This window comes from Aulonocara stuartgranti (genome assembly GCF_965226115.1).
Source record: "Aulonocara stuartgranti genome assembly, chromosome: 20".
NCBI classification, from domain to species: domain Eukaryota; kingdom Metazoa; phylum Chordata; class Actinopteri; order Cichliformes; family Cichlidae; genus Aulonocara; species Aulonocara stuartgranti.
This window is the reverse complement of record NC_138956.1, coordinates 15,662,225-15,686,206: the sequence shown is the minus strand read 5'-3', so window position 1 is coordinate 15,686,206 and position 23,982 is coordinate 15,662,225. Positions and strand designations below refer to the sequence as shown.

Here is a 23,982-nt window from a genome sequence, read left to right as displayed (position 1 = left end):
TCTGTGCTGCATACAAAACAATAGCATGGTTTGATGGAGTGTAGTTCAGTAAATGATATGAGTAAGAGTAGAGTAAAGTAAACAACATTTAAAAATACTGACGGACACCTTTCAGCTATTTTAACCAGTAGACCAACACATTCTACACAGAACAGAAAGCCAAACAACCCAAACAGGTTTGGTGTATTACTGTAAAAAACAGTAATTCTGCCCAGCTTGACCTGTTTAATTTGTGATTAAATTGCAGAAGTTGACATTTCCCTCTTAAACAGTATTAGTCCAGGAGTGTTTACTGTAGCATGTTGTCCATAATTAGTTGTGAAAATGTCAGAATAGCTATTATAATTTGTTACTGGAGTACAAAAAAGAATAAGGAAGTTACCTATGTTACATTGTCAGTAAATGTTCTGCTATTAATAATAACATCACTGGTGTTTGAGAACTGAAGCACAAAAGAATGAGGAAGTCTCCGAGCAGTCACAAAAAGGGAACACACACTGTTACATTGTCAGATAAGCAGAGTTGCGTGCGCTCCACCAGAGGACCCAAACTAATCAGCACCAGCCTTTGTATGAGTTTTTCTTTTTAAATCAGAGTTTTGTTAAAGCTTGGCTCTCTTTAAAGTCCCAATGGATGCTGCTGTGAATCGGCCAACCCGTCCACACTCTATAGACAGTGTAAGAAGACTGTCTACCCAAGGCTGCTTTGAGAACACCCTGAAGTTTATTTGTGAGTTTAAGCCTGGTGATGAGGATCAGGATATCAGCTTGGGCTGCGAGCCGATATCAGTCACCCTCCCTGCACAGTGTAGTGTCTACCAATTGAGGCTACGCATCTGTATGGAGGTATGTAAACTTGCACTGAGTGGTCTATCGTGCAAAGGATGTTTTCCTTTTATTCTCATAGACTGTGTTGGATGTAGTTCTGGGTCTATAAAGTGAAATTGATAGCGCAGTTCCTAAAAACTAGTTTCTTTATAATGGAAGTTGGTGCTCTGGGGTGGGTGCGGTGCAGACTGGTCTGTTCGCAAAATAAATTCAAACTTAGAGAAGTCAATAAATGTGAGGTTCACCTTAGTAAACATTTTCCCATTGAGCTTTTGGTTTGCTAGTACAGTACGAAGAACATTATGGTCTCACTGAGGGTACAATAAACAATAAAGCAGAGTATGATTAAGGATGTAGCAAATTCATTACAGTCAATAACACATGTGCCCATAACTAAGTCCATCCCTTGTTTGGGGTGGCTGCAGAGTGGGTCATCAACTAAAGTTGGTGGCTGAATTCTCGGCTGCTTCAGTCTCCATGCCAAATATCCTCGGGCAAGGAGACTGGATCCAAGTTGCACTCTGGTGCACCCACTGAATTTGTGTGAATGTTAGATAGAAAGCTCTTATGGAGGAAAAAAACATTTAAAAAAGTTTATAAGTGAATCAGGCAAGTTGTCTAAAGCACGCAGGTAGACAAGCGCTATATAAGAAACAGTCCATTTACCTTTGTGGTTGAATCAGGAAATACATTAAATATAAAAATCTGCCAAATGAAACATCTGTAGCTCATAGTCACCCTCTGTGAAAAAGGAAGCAGCTAAAAGAAGTTTCTACGTTGCTTTATCGTCAAACCGTACATGGGAACTATCAACTGATTTAGCTGGCTTCTAAAATATTATGTATTTTTAGCTAAAAGGCAAATGTTAGCTAATATGCTAAACTAAGATTGCATGCTCATATGACATGGTATTGCATAGTCCCACTATCAGCTATTTACAGTATAGCTGTCAGTGTGCCTCATGCTTAAGCATTTACAGTACTGTTAAAAACGAAGAAAGGTTTTACAAGAATTTCAGAAACCCTGGCGAAAAAACAATTATAAGGAAGCATTTTTTTTCCAAGATGCCGCCACAGTAGGCAGCTTGTTACTCAGCTCCCAGCTTGAGGTAACGCACAAATTTCCCCGCCGTGGGATCAATAAAGTGTTATCTCATCTTCTTGTTCTTTGGAGCAAAATATAATGAAATGATCAAGACATTTGCGCAACACTATATTCAGACTACAGTAATCAAAAATTGTATGTATTTATTTTTTCATGTATATGACTCTATGCCTCCAGGCACAGGAGCAAAACTGCCACCCAGACCCTTTTGCAATATTGGACCCCGAGAAATACAGCCTGCTCTATGCCAGGGGTGGCGACTGGTATGAAGCCTACGATGACTGTCAGGTTATCAGGACATTAGACATTCCATGGTCACGTAATGACCCTCATTGCCTATCAGCACACATAATAGTAAAACCGCCTGTGGCAGTTGATCCAGAGGAGAACGAGAAACAACAGCAGTGCCTGACTTATCTGATCGGACATGACCTGGAGAAAGAAGCATCTGATAGACTTGGTGAGCTCACCTTCACCCGTCGGAAACTGGCATCTGCTAGGAAACAAGAGCTGAAGAAACGGGATGACAAGTTGTATGCCACAGAGCCTTGGATAACGCATACCGCCTTACCAGAAGAACTACAAGAATGGCAGAACAGAGACTTTCCTGTCACTTTCCACTACATGAGCAGGATCAGCTTCAGCATAAAGGCTGACCTCAGCACAACACCACAACTACTTCTTAAAGTTTTTGAAAGGGTGATGAATGACCGAGGGATTAAATACGATGGGCCTGACAATCTCGTGTTGAAAGTTGCAGGCAGGGAGGAGTTTTTATCTGGAGACTACGCCCTGAACGATTTCCTCTGGGTGCGACAGTGCCTGAAAACCAACCAAGAGCTTCACCTCTTTGTTGTCCCTGTGTCGCAGCTTCCTTCGGAGGCTGTCAAATTTGTGGACTGGCCACTTGTTGATGGTTTTAGCGGCCAGTTCAGTTCCCACAATGATCTCAGCCTTAAAGGGAAGGATTTGGATGACATCTTCATGATATCCTTGTGGGACTGCAACAGAAATTTCAGAGTCAAATTGCTTGGATTTGATATCCCACAACTTCCAAGCAAATGCCCTCAGTCTGTTTATGTTGAAGCATCCATACTCCATGGTAACAAGGTCCTCTCTTCAGTATCCTCCATTCCCAAGCCCCTTTCAGATGAAGTGCTGTGGAATGAGTGGCTGGACTTTGATGTTCTTCTTAGGGATCTGCCACGTGGAGCTAAGCTGGGTCTCACTATTAACGAAAGTCCTAGTGACATGTCTGCTGCAACAAAAGTGCCATCGCCTTCAAGCAACAAAACAATAGACTTGCTGAAAGGGAGAGGAAAAGTGCTCTACTTTGTCAACCTACTCCTCATAGATCACAGGTGCGGATTTTTGTTTTTATTTAACCAAAATATCTTTATTAACAGTATAAGGGAAAAACATACATAAGCAGTTAGCTATAAAACTGTCATTTAAAAATCTCTGCTCTCCTGTCAAGTCATGCTTAGTTTGTAGTGTTAGCCAGTTATTAATTAAGTATACCAATAATATCCAAAATATGATACCATGGTAACACCACAAATCTGCATAACAATGACAAACATTTTACAAAGATAATACACACAAAAGTTGCATTGTTGGATGTTTATGCCATTTCAGTGCCCATAGTTCTTACACATGCTTATTTTCCATTTGGTGTACTACACCACGATATCACGGCAAAGCATGTAATAGGCACGCCGGTCGACCGTGTCCATTTTCAGTACCAGCAGGGGGAGATAATATATTTAAAGCCATAAAGTCGCTAGTGACCTATGATTAACCGATTAAGCTATGTGGCTTATATGTATTACGTGTAAATGTGTTAGTAATGTCTGTGTAAATGCTTTTATTAATGAATTTTTTGTTGGCTTAAAATAAAATAAAACCCTCTGCTGTAACTGAAGCTTACTGCAACTTCTGCATTCGTGTACATTTCCTGCTTTTGAGAGGCAGAGCATCAAATGACATGGTGCACCGGCGTGTCTATTACAGGTTTTGCCGTGATACATTTCAGGCACACAAGAAACTTTAATATTTGAATGCGCTGAATAGGATGTTAGTATGGAATTTTAACAGGTGTGAAATTTCTGAGTTAGCCGAATTTCATCCTTTCACAGTATCTGGACAAGAGTTACAAGTCTAATCAGTTCATGAAGTAGGTTGTTTGGAAGTAGGAACCCAGTCTTTTGCAACTGCTACAAATCCATGTGTGTCCATGTGCGTGGTTTTATTTACAACTACAAAATGTTGATAACATTTGGGTAACAGATGCATATACTTGTGTGTATGCATGTGTTGCCAACCTTAGTGTCAACATTGGTTTTGAGGTCTCTATTTATTATTCATTTATTAATTTATGTTTTATTTATTACATATGTGTATTTATTATTACTCCATCTGACATCTCAGTTTGTGCTCTTATATTCTTCATTTGAGAGAATGTCGAGACATTTCTTGCAGTACTGTAAAACTAACTATTATTTACACGGTGTTTCAACACGGGACACCACCTATCCCTGCAGGTCTGTTCTGAGCCAGGGGCCCTACACACTGCACATGTGGTCACACCCTGGCCTGGATGATGAGGCCATCACCTACCAAGCAGACAAGCTGTCAACTGCTACTAACCCAGACATAGCTGACTCCATGGCTATCAGCTTCCTTTTAGACCGCTACAGCTTTCCTGTGGTTGTCCCAAATACTGTTACCAACTCTGAATGTTCCAACTCCAGAGAACGTGAGAATCACGAATCTCATGTCCCCCCACCCTTGCCTATCAAAAGATATTCTTTGCCAGCAAACTCACTGGCTGACAGTGTAACTCTCAAATCCCCAACTACAGCCATCAACACCAAAAAGCCATGCCTCAGAAGGTTTCGGGAGGAAAGTGTCCGTTATGCCTCCAGTCTACCCCAGTACTTGCGTAATGTTGACTGGATGAACCGCAATTCGGTTGAAGATGTCCACTGGCTACTGGGATACTGGCAACCTGAGGAACTGGATGTAACAGTGGCATTGGAGCTACTAAGCATGGATTTTGCAGACGAGTTTATCAGGAGACTGGCAGTGAAGAGACTGGAGAGTCTGTCGAATGATGATGTGTTGAAGTATTTGCTTCAGCTTGTGCAGGTATGTGTTTATATGAAAATTGATAAACAGATTCATTCATATTGCGTGACGCGCAAAACGTCATCTGAAATAATTAAACTACTATTAACTACCTGTTTAGTTTGCAAAGTGAATCTGTCTTTATTCCACTCCCCATTCTATTGAACATCAGGACTGTATGTGTTGCTTTTTTTATTACAATTACAATACATAAAAAAATCATGATTACTGCTAATCTAAACTGGCAAATGTTTTCCCTGAAGCCACAGACTTGTTTCAAAATGTTCTCTTAGAGTCTGTGTGGAATGCATCACCAATGCAATGACATTTATCAGATTTTACTGGTTACATTAGACATCACCCACCTATCTCTTCTCTGACAGCTTTCATTTTGCTTTTGTTTTATTTTCCCTTTGATCCTTACTCCAAGATGCTTTCCACATTTCTGTTCTGTTCTTTTTCATAAGGCCTAACATTCACCTTTTGTTTAAGTCATGTAAATATATCCAGTAGAATGTGAACACATTTAAGCATTTTAACCATCCCCCCCATCCCACTATTTAAGGATATTTGTAAAATCACTTAAAATGACTATTAAAGTGTGACAATGACCTTTTCCTTCACCTTTAACTCTTACAGATCCTAAAAGTGGAACCTTACCATGACAGTTTCCTCGCTCGGTACCTCATCCAAAGAGCTCTGCGGGTAAGTCATGAAGCATCCACTGTGACTGCAGAGTACTGGCATGTACAAGGTTGTCAGCAGAATATTTTTGCCAGACAAAATTATTATTTTTTGTCTTTTTCTAATGAAGAGAGACAAAACAAAACCTACTTAAAGAAACTAAATAATCACTTGCAGTGGTGGCTGGTGGTGAGAATGGGTGGGTGGGCTAACAAATACAATTCATAGACGGCACTGTAGCAATCGCAGCATCACATCCCTGGTTCCAAGTTACAGCCACATGTTGTCATAGTAACAGTAACAAAGACTATAGAAAAAATACCAAGAATGAGCTAAGGCTAAAAAATGTACTCTCTTACACACACACACACACACACACACACACACACACACACACACACACACACACACACACACACACACACACACCTTCTTACTAGATATTTTTGTACTAGGGATCAAAATCAACTTCCCAATTCAAATGAATTTTAAATAATCTGATATTGATTCCTTAAATCCTTAAATTACATTTTTCAAATAGAAATGTATTTTGCTGTGTATGAGACTTGCAAGAGGTTGACAAGAGAAAGCCATGCAAGAGTTAAGTGACCTGGTGCCACAAGCCTTAAGACAGATGTTCGGCAGCTGTATTTGGATTCAAGAACTGTGAAGACAGCGAAGAGTGGACAAAAGCAAAGCCATATGCAAGGCGTGCAAAATGGAGGTGAAATACTGTGAAAGTTGAATAAAAGTTGCAATATTGTAACTGCTTTAGGATCTGTTGTTAATTTGGAAATTAATATATTTAATTTACAAAGTTTAAAGGGTTCTTTGAACAGTAAATATCCAAGATAAATGATCATAATTTAAATATTTCTGACTGAGTCAAAGTTGAATTGAGTCAGGACCTTGTGAATCAGAATGGAATCAGCTCTATTCTGTACACATCAGCATGTCATTTTTTCAATGCTAAGTGATGCCAGAAAAATCAATTCAAGCTCTGTGGGAATGCACTCCAGAGTACGAGGCGGTATTCACAGCAAAAATAATGGTCATTATAGAAGAGCAACAGGCAACAGGAAGAAATTGTGCTACAGTCATTTAAGGAGAGAGAGAGGTGTCGGGCGCACCTTTTTTAAAGAGAAACTCGCGTCATCGACCTCTCTGGGCCAGATCAATCAATGGTGTTGGATCCTGTCAGATGACCTCTTATTCTATGCTGATGTCACGGGGATGTATTTGTGTTAATTTCAATGTTTCAGAAACAGTGCTCTGAAGTTTTTTCTTAGTCAGCATCTGCAAAAATGACTTTGCAGACTTTAACTCTGGAAATTCCACACTGCTGTCCAACACCATCATCTCACCTTTTTGGTTGTCTCTGCGTATCAGTGAAAATCAAGGAAATGTTTCCTTGGGGGAACTTTATTCAAACTGCAGAATTGAGCCTGTTGAGAATTGAAGCATTATGATACCACTTAGATAATATATAGCCCCGTTAGGTTCTATGTTTGTGTGCCGGTCCACAATAACAAACAGTGTTTGACTCTCTAGAATCTGCACAAGAATCCTGATGTTTTGTGCTCAAATCCGATTTTATACTTATACTATACAAAAGCACTAAAGTAGCTCCCAATTATGATTGGCTCACAGCTTATAAAAAGTTTGTGACAAGCTTAATCATAGATCTGATTTTCTTTCTTTCTTTTTATTTATCTATTTTTGTATTTTCATTCACAATAGTCATCAAAAGATCAGGTTTTTGTGTGAATAAAAATAATACCTTTCATTTAAAAGTTTTTCTTTTTTCAGGTGAGTTTAATAAAGGTTTCAGTCTGCTGGAACATTAATGAATGTTTTTTACACCAGTAAGATGTCGACTGCGACCAGATCGGTTTCACGCTGTCTGACTCACTCACATCTTTCACTGCAGAGCAAAAGAATCGGACACTTCTTCTTCTGGTACGTTCGCAGTGAGGTAGCAGGGTGCCCGTATTACCGACAGCGCATGGCTGTGATTCTGGAGGCCTACCTGCTGGGCTGTGGTCAGGCCATGCTCGACAGCTTCACCCAGCAGGTCCAGGCGGTGGAGGCCCTGCAGGAGGTCGCTGTCATCATTAAAAACCTGTACCCTGACAAGACCAACCTTGATTCTACAAGTAGGGAGCATCATTTTTTCTTAATTAATATATCAAAATTTTATTTTTAAAAAGCTAAAAGTATATAATTTAATTTTATTTCACTGTTTTTTACTGAATGTTTTATCATGGTGCAGCATCTCTATCAGATTCAGGTCAGGGCTTTGACTAGGCCACTCCAAAGTATTCATTTTGTTTCTCTTAAGCCATTCAGAGGTGGACCTACTGGGTGGACCTATTTTCCTGCTGCAGAGCCAAGTGCACTTCAGCTTGTTTTTGTTTCAGAATGTTTACAGCAGAATTCATACTTTCATTTACCACAGCAAGTCTTTCAGGTCCCGAGGCAGCAAAACAGGTACATAACATGTTTTGGGGATCATCAAGATGTTTTCTGGCAAAACTGAATGAGCCTGTATGTTCCTTTTCATCTAGGAACTTCACCCTGCAGGCCATTTTTGTCATGCCATCTCTCACCTAACACATTTTAACATTAACAAAACTTGATCAATTCCTAAAAGAGTGAAAATGCATTTTAAAGAGCTTAAAATAGAGTTCATATAAAGAGTCATAAAAAATATTCAGATTAATTAAAGGCAGCAAGGATGCAGATTTACCTGTTTTGTGTTTGTTTGTTTGTTTGTTTGTTGTTTTTTAATCAAAAAACAGCCACTCATCCTTGAATCCGAATTACTTTGGAACACAACAAAGCGTTTCTTTGGAGAATTCATTTTTTAAGATAGAAATTTAAAATGGACCTATTATACTTTCCTTTATGTTCTGTTATATAATACTCTCATAATTCAGGTTTTAAATGTAAGCTCCACTGGCTTCTCAGTAAAAGTCCTTGCACCCACATCATTCTGTCTGTAAACACAATACAACTCCTCTCTGGCTCTGCCAATGTCATGTAGGTACATTTAAAAAAACAAAAAAACCCAAAAAACAAATAAAATGAAATTCATTAAAAGTAAATCCCTTCACACTAAACACAGCCCAGAGAGTGAGCTACCTTGGCCGAGGCACTCTCTGAGTGCTTCTTGTTAATTATGGTTATTTTTTTTATGTTCTTGCATGTTATTGTTTCCAAGTTACTACATTATTATTTATCTACCAGCTGTAGAAGGTTAGCAAAGCTTTGCATGTAACTTTGAATGTACTTTGGAAAAGCTTCTTCCAGCTGGCCTCGTGTTGAGTTCCATTTTAATATACATGAAGAAATCCCATCTGTGTATGGCTACGTATGGCTGGGTTCCTGTATGTAGATGAAGTAGTGCTGCACACCTGGTGTTCATCAGCTGATGAATAACAGAAGCTCTATCCCTACCTAGGCTAGGAAAGACATCCTTGAAATGCATTAGATGTTTTTATAGCAACTTTTCAGAAACCAAGGACTCTAATCCCCAAAAGCAGCTGTTGTTTCACTGTTAAACCACTTCACTAAATTATATCTGTTGATCTTGCTGTAGCTCCCTTCCGGCTTCAGGGACTTCTTAGAGACAGTAACCTGCCAAATGAATTCTTGCTGCCCTTTGACCCTCGCATTAAATGTGGAAGGATCCTGGTAAGCTTTGCTGGCTTTCTGTCTCTATTTGTACATTGAGCTTTAGGGTTATGTGAAAGTGTGGTGAATAAAAAAATGTTGGGTATATTTTTATATATTGCATTTGAGCATTTTGTGTGTGGTTTAGTCTTATATTCTAAGTTTACTATATGCAGGATTTATAAACGATGCAAGAGGTTGACCTTTTCATCAAAAGGGCAACCTCTTTGTGATGATGTTTCAGGTTAAGAACTGGAGACAGATAGATGTGCAATTACTTGGTCAGGCTTGTAGTTTTGTACATAGTTGAGGAAATGTTATCAATTTCTACAGTACAATTATTATAGTAGACCACTGTGAATTCCTCCTTGGCCTGTTTTTGTTTTTTGCATCACATTTTCTGTCTGCTTCATATAATTCAAGTATAATTACTTACTTGAACTTTTCTTCAACATAAATTTGTTACTTATTCTGTTTTTCCTGATTACAATAAGTACACCACAGTAAAGTAGCTATATGTAATCTTTTGTTGTTGTTGTTGATTAAATCAAAAAGGCTGTGGTGAAGAAAAATATCCCACACAAACAAAACGGTCTGCTTTACTTCTTTGTGATGTAGCTCGATAAATGCAAAGTAATGGCCTCAAAGAAGAAGCCTCTGTGGCTGGAGTTCTCTCCCATGCCATCACCTACCTCCGCCACACCTGTTGGAATAATCTTCAAAGAGGGGGATGACCTCAGACAGGACATGCTGGTCATTCAGGTCAGACAGATCTTTTGTTACTTTGATTACTTGAATTCTCTTCCTCAAATATGAATACTGATTTTTTTGTGTGTGAATATTTCCTACATGCTTGGGAAAAGGTGAATATACAGTACTTCATACTTCCATCATACGGTACTTCATACTTATCTGACCAGCCCTTATATTTAAAATTCATATAAATAACTACGTATCTTTTTCTGCGCTGCTCCTTTATTTGTGCCTCAGGGCTCAATTCTTGGACCAGTTCAGTTTTTCATTTTTTGTGTTGCTCCTAGGTTATATACTTAACAGGTTTGGTATGCCCAAAATACACAACTTTACTTTTTTGCTAAAAAAAACCTCAAGTCTATCGTAGTTTTACATCAGGTTGAAAAGACACATGAATGTTTGCATATTTCTGTTTAGGCACTGGTGCTGATGGACTCCATCTGGAAGGAGAAATCCCTGGACCTCAATCTTGTTCCATATGGCTGCATCTCCACTGGACACAACATAGGTATCAGCATTAGTGTGCTTTAATAGTGTCCACAGTTGGTACTGGATGGCTCTTTTTAGTAGTGGTTGTTGAAGTTATACTTAATATAATTTACTAATCAATTAATAGCTTGTTTACAGAGTCAGCAAAAGTACACACATTCTGTACTTAAGTAGAAGTACAGATATTGGTGTAAAAAACACTCCAGTAAAAGCTGAATTACTGATTTAACGCCTTTACTCAAGTAAAAGTGAAAGAGTACAGGCTCTGAAATGTATCTGCTATATTATTGTAATACAAAAGTAATATTAGTACATGAAGATAAAAATGTTATTCAAATCTAAATTCTACTTCTTCATCATCATCTCAATCTGTTATTTAGGACACAAGCAGTGAAAGAAAATAAATAAATGGGGGCTGATCTGTTGTAGTGGCTCAGCGTGGGGAAAATACTGACAGCCCACAATGATTTCTAATGTCAGCTCCAGTAGATTTTCTTAGTGGACAAGCTGTGATCAGCGGACATGCAGATCACAGCTCTGAGGTTACTCATAATGAATACGTTGCCCAAATTAGACATCTTACGTAAGCTTTACTTAAGGCAACTGAGAACTATTTAGAACTAATTAGATTTTACACTGTATAAAGACTGAATTCAGTGACTGAATCTAAGCACCGTCAGTTCATTTGTAAACGAATGTCTACTACACTTGATCTAACCCAAGCTCCACAGCAGCTGACCACCACAGCCACTGTGTTTCAGTCCAACACAGTACTTTGCTATCAATTCACGACATTAATACAAGGTAACCTGTTTATCCTGAGCAAAACTACCCAGAATTTTCATGCAACATTTCAATAACACAAAGTACAGACATTTGTTTAAAAATGTAAGCAGTAAAAAAACGGTCATAAAAATAACCAGAAGAGAACAGAATACCCCTTTATTGTCACTGTGTATATAAATAGTCAAATTCAATTCAATTTTATTTATACAGCACCAAATCACAACAATGGGTGCCTCAAGGCGCTTTATATTGTAAGGTAGACCCTACAATAATACATGCAGAGAAAAACCCAACAATCATATTAACCCCTATGAGCAAGCACTTTGGCGACAGTAGGAGGTTGAAATAAATAGCAAACGGGAGATATATAGAGAAATATTTACAAAAAAAGAGAAAATTACAGATTGGACAGTTGTAGGTGAGTCTGGAGGTGTGGGACCTGATTGACCTGAGGCCAGCGGGTTAAACTAGTGGTGGGCGGGGTGCAAGGGGTCACCTGTGATGCCCCTAGTTTTCCTAAGACGGGAGGATCTGGAGATGGTCTCCTGGATGGCAGAAGGCAGGTAATGATTTTTTGGGCGGTGTTAATTACCCTCTGCACAGCCTTCCTGTTCTCAATAGCGTCCCCTGCATAACAAACACCCAGGCAGCAGGAGAGCACGCTCTCCACTGTGGAGCGGTAGAAGGTGAGCAGCAGCTTCTCAACCAGGTTATTCTTCTTTAGGACACGGAGGAAGTGCAGTCACCGCTGAGCCTTCTTTACCAGGGTGTTGGTGCTGTTGGTCTAGGTGAGATCAGCAGAGATGTGGGTGCCAGAAACCTGAAGGTGGAGACAGATTCCACCTTTTCTCCATTTAAAATGAGAGGGGAGTGGATCCATCTCTGATCTGTAAACCGAACAGAGAACAATCTAAACCTTAGAATGTCCAAAATGTTCAAATTGGACTCGTTCTTTTATTATATTTGACCTAAAATAAGTGACTGAGCCCATAAATTCATCAGTAAAGTGTTTACAAAAGGCAGGCCCTAGGACATTTTTACAAGACTTTTCACAACCACAGCTATCGCCCCAAATTTTTATTTATACATGTTGTTATGGGGTTTTCTGTATAGTATTTTATCAATTTACCAATTTAACCTATGACCAGTTTACTATAATAAATTATGTAACATGCCTGCTTATTGGACTGTGGGAGGGAAAAAAGCACCCACCCACATGGCAGAGGATCAACATGCAACCACTGCACCTGCACAGTGTCATGTTTTTGTAACAGTGTTTTGTGAGAGGGTTTTTTTACCCCCTGGAATTAGGTTTCTGTGTTTGAAGTTTAAAACACATGTTTAAAGATGAAGCACAAAATGAAAATGCCCTTGTCATCAGGTATGATTGAGATTGTGAGGAATGCAACAACGATCGCTGCGGTCCAGAGGAGCCAAGGAGGAGCAACTGGAGCCTTCAAAAATAATGCTCTGTTTGAGTGGCTCAAGTCCAAATGTCCACTACAGGAAATTGTGAGTAAATCAAAAGCAATCGCAGGTCCTTTCTGTTGTTTCCCTCAGTAATAGGAAAAAAAAACAACTAAAATGTGAAACTGTTGTGATTTTATTTGACTGCAGCACTTCAAGAACGTGGAGAGATTTGTGAATTCCTGTGCTGGTTACTGTGTGGCCACATATGTACTGGGTATAGGCGATCGACACAATGACAACATCATGATCAGAGAAGACGGTAAGCAGCACAAATCACTGAAAACACCTTATTGGCTACTGTTATCACATGTTATTTACTGATTTGTTATTATCCTCTTATGAAATGACAGATGCTTTTTGTCCTCTGAAACAAGCTGCATGATAAAATGAATTCATAAATGAACAAATTAACTGATAATTAGAAAAAACTGAAGTAATCTTGCCTCTCAGGGAACTTGTTTCACATTGACTTCGGACACATCCTGGGTAACAGGAAGCACTTTCTTGGCGTGAAAAGGGAGCGAGCACCTTTCGTCCTCACACCTGACTTCCTGTATGTCATGGGCAGGGTCGATGGTCGCAACAGCCTCTACTTTCAGCGTTTTAGGGTAAGAGGGCTTTATTATTTGTCCAGCTTTGCATGAAAATGTTTTAACAGGTCCCATAAATAGTTAGCTTCTCGGTGGAGTTCAACCTTTTACCTTAGTAATTCGCTGTGGCAGTCAGGATCAAGACGTTAGTTCTCTTAATTCTTTTGTCAATAAACAGCTGTCCAAGGTAAGCGTAGAAGGGAAAGTTCAGAGAAATTCTCCATCCATCCATCCATCCATCCATCCATCCATCCATCTTCTGCTTCCGGGGCCGAGTCACGGGGCAACAGCCCAAGCAGAGAAGCCCAGACCTCCCTCTCCCCAGCCACCTTCTCCAGCTTGTCCAAGGGATCACCAAGGCGTTCCCAGGGTCCTGGGTCTGCCCTCCTCCTGGTGGGACATGCCCTGAACACCTCACCCAGGAGGCGCCCAGGAGGCATCCTTGTCAGATGCCCAAACCACCTCAACTGGCTCCTTTCGATGTGGAGGAGCAGCGGCTCTACTCTGAGCCCCTCCCGGATGGCTGAAGTACTCACCCTGTCTCTCAGAGAGAGGCCAGCCACCCTTCGGAGGAAGCCCATTTCTGCCGCTTGTATCCGCAATCTCGTTCTTTCGGTCACTACCCACAGCTCGTGGCCATAGGTGAGGGTAGGGACGTAGATCGACCGGTAAATTGACAGCTTCGCTTTTACACTCAGCTCTATCTTCAACACAACAGACCAGTGCAGCATCCGCATCACTGCAGCAGCAGTGATATATCTGTCTGTCGATCGCCCGCTCCCTTCTGCCGTCACTCGTGAACGACACCCGAAGATACTTACACTCTTCTACTTGGAGCAAGAACTCATCCCCGACCCGAAGTGGGCACTCCACTCTTTTCCGGCTAGGACCATGGCCTCAGATTTGGAGGTGCTGATTCTCATTCCCACCTCTTCTGTCATGGCTCGCAGGATGAGGACCCAATCGCAAAACTCACGGACTCAAGGGATGAACTCAAAAGGCAGCTTTATTGCTGACAAGATGACAGGAAAATACAAAACTTAAACTGGGAACAATAAACTAATACTCGGAGCTTGTGGTGGAGTTAACGACTGTGCTAGCGAGGATACAGAACAGGAAATAAAAACGAACAACAGAAAACACAGGAGCACAAGACCATAGTTCAAATAAAGTTCAGGGGGCCGACCCAGAGCCCACCGGCACAAAAGTTCACGGGTCACACGGTCGGGGGGCCGACCAGGCGGGTGGCACAGGTGACAGAGCTGGTCCGGAAGCCGGCTGCGCGGAAGGCAGCGGCGGCGGCGAAGGAGACGACGGAGCAGTTCAGGAGGCCGGCCACGCGGAAGGCAGCGGCGGCGGCGAAGGAGACGACGGAGCAGTTCAGGGGGCCGGCCGTGCGGAAGGCAGCGGCGGCTCTCCAGTGTTAGGCGTGCTGGCCATGGCCCGGTGGGCGCAGGACCAGACGACGGCGAAGCAGGAGCTGAGGCTGAGGCCGGACTGGGCGAAGCACAGGCCGAAGCTGGACCGGGCGACGTTGAAAGCGATGCAGAGGCCGGACCGGGTGTGGGTGATGTGGGGGCCGGACCAGGCGGAGGCGATGCGGGGGCCGGACCAGGCGGAGATGGAGCTGCAGCAGGCGAAGCACAGGCTGGAGCTGCAGCAGGCGAAGCACAGGCTGGAGCTGCAGCAGGCGAGGCGGAGGCTGGACCAGACGAGGATGAAGTCTCGGATGAAGCTGGACCAGACGAGGACGAAGACTCTGAGGCTGGGCCAGGCGAAGATGAGGCTGAAGCCGGAGCCGGACCAGGCGAAGAGGAGGCTGCAGCAGGCGAAGCACAGGCCGGAGCTGCAGCAGGCGTGGCAGAGGCGGAGGCTGGACCAGGCGTGGATGAAGACTCGGATGGAGCTGGACCGGGCGAGGCAGAGGCGGAGGCCGGAGCTGGACCAGGCGTAGCAGAAGCAGAAGCTGGACCAGGCGTAGCAGAAGCAGAAGGTGGCTGGATGGGCTCCTCGGGCCCTCCAGCTGATGTGGCATGGTGCTGGACGGGCGGCTCGGGCCCCCCAGCAGACGTGGCATGAGGCTGGTGTGGTTCTCCTGAACCCCCAGCTGACGAGGAAGGTTGCTGAACGGGCCCCTCGGACCCTCCAGCGGAGACAGGAGGCTGAACGGGCCCCTCGGACCCTCCAGCGGAGACGGGTGGCTGAATGGGCCCCTCGGACCCTCCAGCGGAGACGGGTGGCTGAACGGGCCCCTCGGACCCTCCAGCGGAGACGGGAAGCCGGATGGGCTCCTCGGGCCCCCCAGCTGACGAGGTAGATGGCGGCGCGGGAGCCGCGGAGTCCTGGATGAGCTCATCCGAGCTCCCAGCAGGAGCTGATGCAGAGCCAGAGAGATTTGGGTCCCCTGGCTGAATGTTAAGCTGACGAGCGGACCGTACTGCTATTGGGGACTGGGCTACCGGAGACGCGGGGAGCTGAGCTACCGGAGATGCGGGGAGCTGAGCTACCGGACACGCGGGTGAAATAGATAACTGCACGGGAGACTGAACTGAGGGTGTCTGCACTGGCACAGGGGACTGAACTGGTGTCTGTTGTAACGGAGGTGGTGGGAGTGGAGTTGATGACTTCACGGGAGAATGAACCAGAGGTGAGTGCACAGGAGACTGAGCTAGAGGTAGCAGTGACAGTTGGGGGGAAAGTGGTACTGGTGATTGAGTGGATGACTGGGCTACAGGTGGCTGCTGAGCAGGTGACACTGGAAACTGTGCTACAGACGGCTGCTGACCAGGTGACACAGGAAACTGTGCTACAGACGGCTGCTGACCAGGTGACACTGGGAAGTGTGCTACAGACGGCTGCTGACCAGGTGATACTAGAAACTGTGCTAAGGGAGGCTGCGCTGGGGAAAACTGAGCTAAGGTTAACTGAGGAGGTAGCTGAGTGGCAGACTGAACCGAAGGAGACTGAAGTGGTGGTAGGGGTGAAAACGGAGCTTGTGGTGGAGTTAATGACTGTGCTAGCGAGGATACAGGAGACGGAGCTAGCGCTTCTGGCTGGGCAGCTAAGTGAAAAAACACAGCCCCGGAATAAACAGTCCCACAGTCAGGAAACTCCTGTTTGTCCCTTCCACTCACCACAGCTGGCAACTCAGAAGTCTCGGGGTCTGGCTGTGGCGGTGGGTGTCGGCGGCATGAACGACGTTTTCTCCGGGAAGGGGGAGGAGCTGAGCCGGGCCGCGAATCCTCCAGCGGACCGGGCTGAACGTCCTCCGACTCTTCCCACCGGAGAGGCAGTTCCGGGCGGATGCCTACGGTGGACACGAGGAAGTCCCGGATGTGGGGGTGTAGCACGCCGAATAACCAGGGGAGTCCGGACACCATCCTCTGTAGGCGGATGGCTACGGTCTCCCGGTATCCTCCTCTTGGCAGCGCTCCCCACTCCTGACAGTGGTATTCCACCGTGTAAATCAGGTCCTCACGGAGCTCGGCAGAGGGGTTGTGAGCTGCTGGGTCCATGTCGTGGTCGCGTTCTTCTGTCATGGCTCGCTGCGTGGCAGGCAGGATGAGGACCCAATCGCAAAACTCACGGACTCAAGGGATGAAATCAAAAGGCAGCTTTATTGCTGACAAGATGACAGGAAAATACAAAACTTAAACTGGGAACAATAAACTAATACTCGGAGAGAGACACAGGGAAATCCACGCAGCATGAGGGAGAACGCGACGCCGAACAGAGGGAGACGCAGACAGAAATACACAGAGGGTTAACGAGGAAAGTGGGACCACACGGGGAACACAGCTGACACAGATAACCATAACGAGACAGGGCGGGGTGAACATAACACTGACGGGAGACGGGCAGAGTCAAACAGGAAGTACAGAGGTTCAGACAGGAGGAGAGAGAGCACGGGGAAAACACAGACATAACGGGCAGGGGAAACATGGAACAACCACAAAGGGAGACGAGGGCTCATAAATACACAGAGGGCACACAGGGGGGAGAGAGAGAGCACGGGGAGAACTTAGACATAACGAGCAGGGGAAACATGGAATAAAACATAAGGAGAGATGAGGGCTCACAGATACACAGAGGGGCACACAGGGGGTAAAAGCCACGAAGGGAAAACACTTAGGGAACAACACAACAGGGCAACTCAGGAAACATGGCCTAAATAGGGAACAAAATCCAAACATACAAGAAAACTAAGAATACTGGGCCAACATGGCCCAGGACCATGACATCTTCACACTTAGTTTATGAACCATTCCAAAGCGAGCTGGAGGCCATCACCTGATGAATCCCACAGAACCACATCATCCGCAAAAAGCAGAGATGAGATTCTGACACCACCTAGGTGAAAGGTGAGGTGACCACCTAGAAATCCTATGCATAAAAATTACAAACAGAATCTGTGACAAAGAGCAGCCCTGGCGGAGCCCATCACCACCTAGGAACGAGTCCGTCTTATTGCCGGCCATGCGGGCCCCCCTCCCCGAATTGCTACCTTACCGTGGTGGAGGAGTTTGTGTATCCCAGGGATCCCAAGGGCTATGTTGTCTGGGGGCATTTAGGCAAATTGGTCCTGGGTGAGGGACCAGACAAAGAGCGATTCAGAAGACCTCTATGAGAAGACCATCAAGGGAACAATTCACCCTGCCCGGGATAGGGTTACCGGGACCGGCCTGGAGCCATGCCCAGGGAGGCTGCCCGAGGGGGAGTGCCTGGTCGGGCCTTAGTCCATGGGGCCCGGCCGGGCTCACTCCGAAAGAGGGCCATGGGCCCATCTTCCTGCAGGCCCACCAACCGCAGGAGGCGCCGTAGGGGTCAGGTGCATAGTGAGCTGGGCGGCAACCAGAACCGGAGGTGTCCTAATACCAAGACAAGACCAAGAAATTCTAATTTCCTAGTATAATTCAAACTTCATTCAATTTTGTTCAATGATGAAAGCATGCAGTCGTGGCCCAACTCCAACAAAATATGTGTGTTCTTCTCTCTTAACAAAATGCTTTTCATTGAACCCAAGAAGCTCTGTTTTGATCTCATCTCAGTCCAAAAATATAATTCTGACTTCTGGCTTGTCCATGCAGTCTTTATGAAACTGCAGGCAGGCTGCAGTGTTCTGATTTAAAAGCAGAGGCTTTTCTCCTTGCTGACCTGCCATTATTAAGACTTTTGATTTATGCCAATTGAGTTTATTCCAGAAGTACACACACACACTAATTAAAAGAAGCCTGATTCTTATTTTGGATACCACTTTTAGAATTATAGAAAAAATCTAAACTTCAGCTGTCCTTATTGTTTTATCTTTGCTTTTCTTTGTTATTCTATCTTTTCTTGCCTCCAACACCCACATTAGGACACCTGCACAGAAGCATACCTCTCCCTGCGCTCCCACTCTCGTCTGTTGGTGACTCTTTTCTCCCTCATGCTGCTCACGGGCATCCCAGAGCTGAGCGCTGCAGAGGATATGCGCTACTTGCGGGTGGCACTCCAGGAGGAGCAGAATGAGGCAGATGCCAGGGAGCACTTTCTCCAACAAATCTCTGAGTGTGAGAAGCTGGGCTGGACTGTGCAGGCCAACTTCTGGATCCACATGATGGGAGGCATCAAGTAGACTAATGCATTTTGCTCTGCCTTAAAAATAAGTGAACGTTTTAGTTTTACAGGTGTATTTTTTATATTTATGTAATATCACTGAGCCTTGGGCTGTTTTTACAGGAAGTAAGGGGGTGGGAAACTTGTGTATAAACAATGGATATCTGTCATAATTACAGTGTAAATACTTAGAATCTGCTGTTTATTGTAAAATCTGTAGAAGGGTTATAATTCTCATATAATACTCAAATAAAAACTAGACTCTAAAAAAGAAAGAAAAACTGAAAGGATATGGTGTACTTAGAAATATGACCACCAATAAAATAAAAATACAGTTTAGTTTTAGTCTATGTCAGTTTGGTACACATGTTTATTAAGACTAGAGACAAACTGATTTTTAAAACCAGTACCAATACCATTATTTTGTGATTTAAAAACCCAATATGTCGGCAGATTTTTTTTTGTTATGTGGATTTATATATGACCCTTTACTGTAATGATAATGCAGTTAAAAAATAATCTTGTTTTAATGTCATAACAAGTCACGGATTACTTGTTTACTCTTGTTTTTTTCAAGAGCATTTAGACATCTACATGTCTAAATGCACTGCTGCAATATGATTGGCTGATTAGATATTTGCATTATCAAGTCATTTAAAAGGTGTACCTATAATTAAGGAGTTTAAAAGGTGTACTTCTCTCTGCTGGATTTGATCTGAGGGAGGACAATTTCTATGGCGGGTTTCAGACCACGATTCACAACACTGTGTGAAAGACTGCAAGACAGTAATTGTTCCAAAGCTCAGCAACATGTATTTGTATTTGTTCCTTTTATCATAATTTATGCATTCTGCCTTTGCATGTAACTATATTCTACCTATATCTATACTGGATTTGTTCTCTATTCTGTGGATCCTTTAGTAAAGTTTTTTTTAAACTTTTTTAGCTGATAAGACATAAATAAATGTAATAGCTGCAAAGATAGTCCTTGATATTAACTATATGCCCCGATGGACCCTGATGGCCTGAAATCTTTTTTACTCGTTTCTTTCTCTTTCTCTTTTCATCTCACATGGAGTAGTGGGCTGGGCTTTACCCTCGTGCTTTCAATTCACTTCACCAGTCTTGCAGTATTTAAGATCGGCTAATGCTTCCACGCCTTTCCAGATTATTATAGTGTAGTGTTGAATTTCCTGTGATTGTTGGCTGAAGTAATGTCTTTGATTTCTTCCTCACAAGACTCGCTTCTAAACTTAAGCTGGTCACCTGCCAGCGAAGAAAACTATACATACCACGGCTCACTTGCATGGCTGCTCTTTACTGCTCGATTCACTTCTGGACTCCTCCAGATGGCTGCACAATAAGTAGCATCCTCAGTCTCCTTGACAACTGTTTTCAAAACTCTTCTGCCACATGCTTTCACTACCTCATTTTGGATGTAAGAGCTCGGATCATTATTTGGGCCTTGTCATGGTCCCTGTGCCTCGCTGGTCGACTCTCTATTAGGCAACATAGTTGTTTTTGTTTTTCGCTCTCTCCCTCCTTCCTCTCCCCCTCTCGCTCTCTCTCTTTCGCCGCAGCGATGCTCATTACAGGCTCCCGCTGCTGGCCCACACACCTGCTCTCATCTCCACACCGGTCGCTGATCTGCACTAGTCTTTGCTGGATCGTTGAGCGACCAGCATCAGTCAAACCTGCAAATCTGAACCTGTGTATCTGTGAGTGTTGTATCTATCCTGTTAACCGGAGCTTTTTGTGTGTAAATTTCATCTGGAACCTGATTACGGACTACGAGAGGAGTGGCAGTGGAGAAGGAGTTGGAGTTTTGTACAGAAAGTGTGGAGAACGTCTGTTTGTATCTGCTTTGTAACTGACTTCAGTCACAGACTGCTGCAAATGCGTGCCTTATTCCTCTCATGGCTCGGAAATTTTTATTATTTAATACACACTTCACATCAGACATTTTGTACCCTGCTGACTGTTCAGTACACTGAGGTTATTTCAGTTTTCCTTTGTCAGTTTTTTCTGACAAACTTTCATACGCCTGCATTACTCCTGTATTGTGTTCTCTGCACCTGTTCAATTTTCTTTGCACTGATCATCACTTGCATTCAATCTGTTTAGTACTTTTAATTTTTATTTAAGTGTTTGTCTTATAGTATGTCTCATGCAAAGTACCGCAGCAATTTCCTAATGTTGTAAATCTGCTTAACATTTGGCAATAAAACCATTTCTGATTTTGATTCTGATGAAGCTGTTCTTCAGTTCTCCCTCCACATGCACACTTCGATGTGACCTACACATGGTTCTAACTCTGTAGCATCCAATGATGCACTTGATAATATATCTGTAATAGCACTAAAATAGCATCATGACTGAGACCATCCAGTGTACAGGGGTGGGCAATCTCAGTCCACGAGGGCCGGTGTCCCTGCAGGTTTTAGATGTGTCCTCGAACCAACACAGATGATTTAAATGGCTAAATTAGCTCCACAACATGTCCTGAAGTTCTCCAGAGGCCTGGTAACGAACTAATCATGTGATTCAGGTGTGTTGACCCAAGGTGAGATCTAAGGCTACGTCCACACTGCAGGTCTTGATGCTCAATTCCGATTTTTTGATCAAATCCGATTTTTTGTGTCTGCTCATTCACACTACAAATAAAATGCGACAGCAAACGCGCTCTAGTGTGAACGCTCAAAGCGGCCCGCATGCGCAAAAGAAGACGTCACACACAACGCGCTCTGTTTAGACACAGAGCAAACAATATTGTTTGACTGATGGCCCTTAATATAAAGACTTCGAACTTTACGTTTCCCAATTTTTGCTTTAAGTTATTTACATAATAATGTAGATAACCTAATGATGATCCTTATTGCTGTTTTAGAGGAGCGGTGCTTCAAAGGATAGTTGCAGATTTCTGTCAGAATCTGCAGATTATACAGTACAAATAAAATGTTCACGTTTCTCCAACGTTGTCTTCCCAACAGTTTCACTGACATCTACACGGGATGGCCAGGAAGCGTTCGCGATGTCTTCTCCGGCGCTGATAATTGGCGTCTGTCTTGTGTCAGTGATGTAAAAGACGGATTTAATGCGACTTGACCATTCAAACAGCAGTCGCTTTCTAAAACATCGGATATGTATCGGATTCAGTACCACATACGAAAGTGACCCAGATCGGATTTGAAAATATCGGATTTGTGCCATTCACACTGTCATACCATGATCGGATATGGGTCGCATAGGGTCAAAAAAATCGGATTTGATGCGCTTTCGCCTGCAGTGTGAACGTAGCCTAAAACCTGCAGGGACACCGGCCCTCGTGGACTGAGATTGCCCACCCCTGGTCTAATACACAGTGAGTGCTGAAAAAATGTCAAACTTTGGGAAAAAGTATTATTATGAAAAAATGTCACTCAGGAATCAAATCTCACACTTGTCTTTTAGTTTCATCTCTATTTCTGTTCCTCATTAACAATGGTTAACCATGTTTTGGGTTAATAACACACTTACAGAGCTGTGATTTAAAAAAATTTCTCTCCTTCAAACATTCGTCTCTAAGTAATCAAGATAGAAAATTCAATGGAAGATGAGGCTAAGAACTTATATGCATTTGTATGTTGTACAAAAAAAGTACATATTATATTGTGAAGGAGGTAAAACAGATGAAGACCTCAGTGAAAGGAAAAAAGAAGTCTTTAGTCAGACACCCGATACTTGATACTTCTGGAACAAACAAAGTTGTGGTGCCTTCAGGCTGGGCACTTTGAACATGGAAGGATAATCTAAGTGTGATGTCAAGGAGTTTACAGATTGGCTGTTTTTGGTGGGTTTTTTTGGTCTTCGTTAAGAAAGAAAAACAGAACTTATCTACATGGTCAGATAAAGAAAACCATGGGCAGATTCTAGCAATTGCTTTAACTTAAAAGCTTCATTCAATCCTTGAATCCTTAATGACTACAATTAGAGCTCAACAGGGTGATGTTATTTCCTCTGCCATTAATTAATGCTTCAATCTTAAATATGATCAACCTATCTCTAATAATCGGCTATGTACCACAGGCCTTCAAGGTGGCTGTAGTTAAACCTTTACTTAAAAAGCCATCTCTAGACCCAGCAGTCTTAGCTAATTATAGGCCAATCTCCAACCTTCCTTTCATATCAGAAATCCTTGAAAGAGTAGTTGTCAAACAGCTAACAGATCATCTGCAGAGGAATGGCTTATTTGAAGAGTTTCCGTCAGGTTTCAGAGCTCAGCACAGCACAGAAACAGCTTTAGTGAAGGTTACAAATGATCTTCTTATGGCCTCTGACAGTGGACTCATCTCTGTGAGTAGTAATATAATGGCACTTTTTTTGCCCCCCACCCCTCACCCCTCCCCTTTCCCCCAGCACGTCCATGTGAGTGCATGTACGCATGTACTGGCTTAGCACGTGCATGTGAGTTCAGGACTCATATGAGTTCACATGTGTTTAATAGCATTTTATTTAATGAAACCATTATGTGTTTAAATTAAACTCTTTTTAAGGATTGTATAGGTCTCAGAGCTCTGTTATTTAGACATAGATGATTTAATTTAACCAGTTTAGGAGCATTTTACTTTTAATTTAACTAGTTAGGAGCATTTTACTTTTCTTTAGCGCTCCGAAAAGTCACAGAGGCTAATAGTTTTTAAACAGAGTGCCACAAACAACATGTATTCTTTTAGAAATAAACTTTGCGTGTGATACTTCTAAAAACCGAGTATTCCCGCACAGCATTTAATTTAACTGCTTAAGAAGCATTTCACATTCTTTAGCGCTCTGAAAGACACAGAGGCTAATGGTTTTAAATAGAGCACCACAAACAACATGTATTCATTTAGAAATAAACTTTT

The 23,982-nt window shown here is 43.0% G+C and overlaps 2 protein-coding genes across 2 annotated transcripts; one reads left to right on the top strand and one right to left on the bottom strand.

The window, feature by feature from the left end:
• Window positions 1-516: 516 nt before the first annotated feature.
• On the top strand, window positions 517-21,345 carry LOC309696704 (phosphatidylinositol 4,5-bisphosphate 3-kinase catalytic subunit gamma isoform). The gene is made up of 12 exons (XM_082518051.1): window positions 517-845; window positions 2,109-3,292; window positions 4,475-5,081; window positions 5,700-5,765; window positions 7,675-7,900; window positions 9,346-9,440; window positions 10,038-10,181; window positions 10,590-10,680; window positions 12,829-12,959; window positions 13,065-13,176; window positions 13,368-13,525; window positions 18,864-21,345. Exons 1-12 carry the CDS (start codon window positions 630-632, stop codon window positions 19,119-19,121), a joined length of 3,288 nt encoding a protein of 1,095 aa, XP_082374177.1. The 5' UTR covers window positions 517-629; the 3' UTR covers window positions 19,122-21,345.
• On the bottom strand, window positions 11,693-18,869 carry LOC309696706 (uncharacterized protein). The gene is made up of 2 exons (XM_082518053.1): window positions 14,329-18,869; window positions 11,693-12,334 (listed from the first exon to the last, which is right to left on the bottom strand). The coding sequence occupies exon 1, from the start codon at window positions 17,044-17,046 to the stop codon at window positions 14,548-14,550; it is 2,499 nt and encodes an 832-aa protein (XP_082374179.1). The 5' UTR covers window positions 17,047-18,869; the 3' UTR covers window positions 11,693-12,334; window positions 14,329-14,547.
• Window positions 21,346-23,982: the final 2,637 nt, after the last annotated feature.

Bases quoted from the DNA above. Each gene is read 5' to 3' on its own strand.
- LOC309696704 (XM_082518051.1), top strand. From the start codon at position 630: ATGGATGCTGCTGTGAATCGGCCAACCCGTCCACACTCTATAGACAGT. The intron at 9,441-10,037 runs GTAAGCTTTGCT...TTTGTGATGTAG, and splicing joins TTAAATGTGGAAGGATCCTG to CTCGATAAATGCAAAGTAAT. The intron at 10,182-10,589 runs GTCAGACAGATC...ATTTCTGTTTAG, and splicing joins AGGACATGCTGGTCATTCAG to GCACTGGTGCTGATGGACTC.
- LOC309696706 (XM_082518053.1), bottom strand. From the start codon at position 17,046: ATGACAGAAGAACGCGACCACGACATGGACCCAGCAGCTCACAACCCC.